General features: G+C 45.2%; 1 protein-coding gene across 1 annotated transcript in view; it reads left to right on the top strand.

Moving 5' to 3' along the window:
- Window positions 1–2,743: 2,743 nt before the first annotated feature.
- The window catches only part of HOOK1 (hook microtubule tethering protein 1), a 66,996-nt gene continuing 63,739 nt past the window's right edge, over window positions 2,744–6,000 (top strand). The window contains exon 1 of the mRNA XM_068963895.1: window positions 2,744–2,811. Coding sequence (XP_068819996.1) covers window positions 2,749–2,811 — 63 coding nt within the window. The 5' untranslated portion in view covers window positions 2,744–2,748. The remainder of the gene's footprint in view (window positions 2,812–6,000) is intronic.

The following is a 6,000-nucleotide window of genomic DNA, read 5'->3' as shown; positions in this document are numbered from 1 at the left end:
TAGATTCTGGAAGTAAAATTGACTTAAAGGCTTGAACATTTTGAAGATTCTTGATATCCTCAAAAACTTTTCAGAAGAGTGTATCAATTTATACTTCCATTGCTAGTGCTTAAAAGTTGGTTTTATTCAATTCTCCAAATAATGAGTGCTGACTTTTAGAAATGAATGCCAACAGTTGGAAAATAACAGCCTACATTGTATTAGGCATTTCTCTTAACATCTTTTTTTCCTGGCCCAATGTAGTGGAAGATAATCTTATAATTAAAAACAGAAAAAATTTTCTAAAATGCTTGTTCCAGTTGTATATGAAAATGCACTTTACTCTTTTCAACATTATTTTGTATTCTTTTATTTCAAAGATTCATGTTTTACACTTTTCTAACTTTTCAAATTTGAAATATTTCTTTAAATTCACAATCATGTTCTCACATGTTAATATTTTCCTATTGAATCTAGTATCATGAAGAGAACTGGGCATCTATTCTCTGCTTGTATAGATCCCAGAAAGATAACTCAATTGCCCCTCAGTTGCCCCTTCTTAAGTATTTCCAGTAGTCACTAATGTGGCTCTTAGTGACATGTTCTTATACACTTCAAAGCATAGATGATTGTAGTAACTCATATTTGCAAAAGAGTTTTTCATTCATAAAAATCTTCCACATCCATTATCATTTTTGCCCTTATGAGGTACCCAGGGGAGGTTAGTGTCATTCTCATCATTTTAGGAAGGTGGAGGTTAGGTTCCACAGGAGAAAGCTGTCAACATTACCAGTGAAGAGTAAAATCAAGACCCAGACCAGGTCTTCAATTCCTAGATCTTTTACTTTTCATTAACTCATATTGTGGAGACCGACAATAACTAGTGTTGCCAGTGTACAGAAGTATAAAATAACTCCACACAGTGTAAGAACATCCTGGAATAATGTTAAGGGACTCAACAGCAAATGCATGTACTCTATTTTTAGAATGAGACTGATTTAAATTGGGGGGCTTTTAATTGCAGTGATCAGTTTTAAACATTCCATGTCGAAACATAAAAATGCAATGATGTAAATGAGCCAGCTGCATTTTTACACAGAGCATGAACTGATGAGTTTATGAATGAGTGATGAAAATCAAGCGAGAGTAATAATATTCTGCTGCTGGGGCTGCTCAGTCGCTTCAGTCGCATCCGACTCTGTGCGACCCCATAGACGGCAGCCCACCAAGCTCCGCCGGCAGCCCACCAGGCTCCGCCGTCCGTGAGATTCTCGAGGCAAGAACACTGGAGTGGCTTGCCATTTCCTTCTCCAAGGCATGAAAGTGAAAAGTGAGAGTGAAGTCGCTCAGTCGTGTCCGGGATTCTCGAGGCAAGAACACCGGAGTGGGTTGCCATTTCCTTCTCCAAGGCATGAAAATGAAAAGTGAGAGTGAAGTCGCTCAGTCGCATCCGACTCTCAGCGACCCCATGGACTGCAGCCTACCAGGCTCCTCCGTCCATGGGATATTCTAGCCCAATTCAATAGCCTAAGCTATATATCAGTCAGTACCTTAGTTTCCAATTTTACACCTCCCCCTCCTCCAGGAACATTTTGAGAAAAGACAGGTTTTTCAACCGCTCTAGAAACATAACAAGCATTGTACATTGATATCTTTCATATTTTTTTGAAAAGTAAAAGATCATTTCATTTTTCATTTTCCTACCTGAAAATGGCTTTCCCTTTTTGCCTCATTTAAAATAAAATTGTCCATGGTTTTGTGATCTTGTGAGAGCTTATTTGATTTAAGCAGCTTTATAGTATTCACTCCGGGAGTTGGTGATGCTGAGATTCATGGGGTCGCAAAGAGTCGGACACGACTGAGCGACTGAACTGAACTGAATAGTATTTTACCCCATAGGAAAAAATTTCTTTCCCATATCTGCAAATTAAAATATCCATTTCTAATGAGCGCCTAGAACATTAGCTTTCCCTCTCTGGATGGTTTTTATTCACTGGTAGGATCTATCTCTAAAGACGCTGTGGAAGCAGTCTGTCGGTCTCCACAGGTGTAGCCAGGAGCTACCCTACTCGCAAGGAGGCGGGAAGATGCCTGGAGTTTCTCCTACACATTCCTAGGCCCCCGTGGCCACTTCTGCCCTTAGGGCTACGCGATCTTCGGCCACACTAACGCCCCATCGCGCACGCGCACTCATTGCCCCCCGCCCTAACTGCACCTGCCAGGTCACAAACCCCTTCCCACCGGCTCCAGCTCTCACTAGAAGGCTCAGTCTTGTCTCACGTTGATTGGTCGAAGCCCAAGAGGGTGCGTCCAATCAGCAATCCCCCTTGCTCAACCAATTCCCGCTCTTCCCGCCCCCTCCCCGCCCCACCCGTCCCTCTCAGGCACCTATCTTCTTTGTGACTGGTGCGCGCCCAGGTCACTCAGTGCGGCAGGCAGAGGTGTGCCGGAGTGGGAAGGAGGGGCGGGAGGAGAGCGGGGAGGGGAAAGGGGAGGGGAGGGGAGGGGGCGGGGCTCAGGTGCCGTGCGGCGCAGTCCGGGCCAGGAGCGGGTGGGGGCGAACTGCGGAGCGGGGCGGGGGCAGCGGCGAGGAGGGCGTTACGCCGGCGACGTCGGCCGCGCGAGGCTTCGCGCGTGAGCGGCGAGGGCACTGGGCCTGGCTACCGAGCTTTCCTGGTGCGCGAGCAGGTCTTCGACGCCGGCTCCTGGGGGAGCGCGGGGAGGAGGGAGGTGTCGGTGTCAGCGGTGTAGTCGACGGCGGTCCTGGCCATGGAAGAGACGCAGCCGCTTCCGCAGTCCGAGCTGCCGCTGTGCGACAGCCTCATCATCTGGGTGAGTGCGAGGGGGCGAAGGGGGCCGAGGGGCCGCGGCGAGTTCCTGGGGCGGGGGGGGGGGGGTGCCTGGTTCTCGCAGGCTAGCCTGCGGAGGAGCGAGGGTCACCTGCGCCCCGGACGCTCCTCGCATTGCCCTCCGCGTCTCCAGTCGCCCTTGACCTCGAGAGTGCCACCTGCGGGTCGCGGGGCAGGTGTGCGTAGGTGAGTGAGTGTGCGTACGTGTGTTTCTGTCTTCGAGGGCGGGAGGGGGAAGGGTAAAAGGAGCTGGGGGTGGGGTGGGGGAGCGGGAAGGAGGACACTTGTCTTACCGCCCTGATCATGCTCCTGACAGCTGTGGCGGGAGCCTAGCGCCCATCCGTTTACTCCCCGCTGGGCCATTTGCTCCCCGCTGCTCTGCGCCCAGGCCCTAGACTTTCTGGACCACAGACATTCTTGCCTTCCGTCTGCAGAACAGCCTCCTCATAGAGACCTTTATGCTACTTGGGAGTGAAGACCCCCCTCTGAAACCTCCCTCCCACTGCAACCACCTAGCACTAATTTGGACGCAGGTGGCAAATAAGTGGTTTTAGTTCATGGGTCAGTGCTTCTCCCGGACCCCAGGACATCCGTTTTTGTAGAAGCCTCTTAAAAGAGATGTTTCCACGTATATATATCCTGCGTGGATCAGAAGATAATGTTTGGGGTGGGGCGCTCGTATTTTCTCTTTCTCACTGGTTCCCCTCCTCTTCCAATGGACAAGCATTTTCTTTAAAGAAAAAATACTTGGCATTTTCGTTTGCACTTTATCTGCACTTGGTAGTCCTATTAATTTGTGTTGGGTTTGGACAGACAGGATCTGTCCTCAGTATTGCGATCAACAAAAGTGGCTCACCTTCTGGAAGTGCTCAGCGACCGGAGAGAGCTGACATTTAGGTGTGGCTTCTAATCCATATTGGGCAGGTTTGACGCTCCATGGTCCACAAGGTGCAGTCAGTGATGCTCACCCCTAAAGCAGTTGTTTAGTTTTGTGTCGGGGAGTTTGTGTAGAATAGAATGTAAACAGACTAGATTAAGAGGCAGTAATTGATGAATTTCTCAATCTCTCAGTGCATGTAATTCAAAAGAAAGAAATCAGGGAATGTTTCTGGCAGTATGTGAATTCTCTTGTAAATAACCATAATGTAAAGCTACCTTCACACTTTGGAGGTAAATAGTTTTTGCTCTAAGTAAAATGCAAGCATCTGGAGTTTCTGAGTTAAAAGCAATTAGCTGACTGTTCACCCATATTTTCGCTTAAACTTAGTATGGGGTTTAAATGCCATATTTAAGGTTGTCATGAAACAAGGCAGTTACTTCTGCTGGTGTGGTTTAGTAAATGACTAATTAAAGGGTGTTTCCTAATCTGTTGCATTGTTGCTCTAAACATGTGACTTATATAGTAAAGTTAGTCTTCATGATGTCATTGACCTATATGAGGGTTGATGATGAAGTATAAGATTTTCATGAATTTTATTTAAAAATTTAAACTATTTCGTGACTATATCCATTCTTTTAATCAGTATTAATAGTGAAGTTCCTACTTTGTGTAAGACACTGGGGAAGAAAGATATCAAGAATAATCAAAGAATCTTCCATTTTAATTGGTGTGGTAGGTAGATCTGCGTATTTTTTGTAATGGAAGGCAAAATTCCTTAAAAACAGTAAAACTTTTATTTTATTTGTTTTCAGCCATGCCATTCAGCATACAGGGTCTTTGTTCCCCCACCAGGGATGGGATTGAACCCACGCCCCCTGCGTTGGGAGTGCAGAGTCTTAACCACTAGACCTTCAGGGAAGCCCCATGTAAAAAAATCATTTAAAACATAAGGAATGATAATAGATGACAGAGTATAATTGGTTGTTTGCTTCTCCAGTTCTCTCTCAGGCTGCTGAAACACTATGGAGAAAATGGAATTAATGTGCAGACTGTTGCCTCCCAAACGCTGCTATAGCCAAATCCTCCTGTTTCCATACCCAGCCCAGCTTTATTATTAAGATTAACCACACAGTTCCTCTCGTGTTTCTCTTTGCAAACCTTAATCAGTATCCTGTTTGAGTCCCAGCCCTTCTGCCCATCAGGAAAGTGACCTCCTGCTTATCTTTGGCTCTGGCTGTAGATCCACACCTTCCACGTTGTCTAAAACTGCTCTATCGTTTATCCCCTCTAGTATCTATTTTTTCCTTTCCATTAGCTCCTTCCTCACTACATGTAAACTTGCTCGAATCTTCCCTCTCCTAAAGAGAAAAAATAGAAAGCCATCACTGTCTACTGAACCACACTGTATCCCCCCACTTTCCTTCAGTCCTATTTCTTTCATTTTTAAATACTCATCCTTTATACTTTTTGAACTTTTATTTACACCTCAGCCCACTGCACTGGAGTTCTTTTCTCTAAGGCCTTCTCTTACTGGCTTTGGCAAACTGGAAACTTTTAGTATCCTTATGTTAATTGATGGTTCCTTTGTGAAATTATCTTCTGCCTTAGTTTCTTGGGTTCTTGCCTCTAGGCTTTTCTTTACTTCTTTGAATGATTCTCAGAGAACTTTGCTGATTGTCAGCCACTTCACTGTTAGTGTTAGCTTACCTCTCCAACTTTCCACAAACTGCCCTCATGCCATGCTTCTCTGTGCCCCCATGCTGCACTGACTTTCTTTAGGAAGATAAGCATTTGTGTGGGGTTTTATTTATAAATGCATCACAGCTTTTTAACTTCTCTACTTTGAAATATCCTTCTTCTAGTTCTTTCAGTGGCTGATTGACTTCTTACCATTTATTTATTGGGTCTAGTGTCATCTTTCAGAGACACTCTGTGACAGTGAGTGACCTACCTGTACCCTACTCATATCCCGTCGTAACCTGTTAACCCCTTTTTGTTGTGTCTGTAAACACTTAACATTCTCTGAAGTCATCTTATTTGCACTTTGGGGACAGAGCCCTTGCCTGACCTGTTTTCTGTTCTGTCACCAGGAACAAAAACTGACTAGGATCTCTAGTACAACATTGAATCAACGTGATGATAGTAAATATCCTAGTCTTGGTCCTGATCTTGAAGACTGATATTCCACCATTGATTATTACACCATTAAGTACCTGGGATACATTTTTTAACTGTTTCATAGAGGATTAATGAATTTCAACACGTTGAAATCAGGAGAAATGAGTTTTCAAG

The sequence above is a fragment of the Capricornis sumatraensis genome, chromosome 2 (genome assembly GCF_032405125.1).
Source record: "Capricornis sumatraensis isolate serow.1 chromosome 2, serow.2, whole genome shotgun sequence".
Taxonomy (NCBI): domain Eukaryota; kingdom Metazoa; phylum Chordata; class Mammalia; order Artiodactyla; family Bovidae; genus Capricornis; species Capricornis sumatraensis.
The sequence above is the reverse complement of the archived record's forward strand: the minus strand, read 5'-3'. Positions and strand labels throughout refer to the sequence as shown.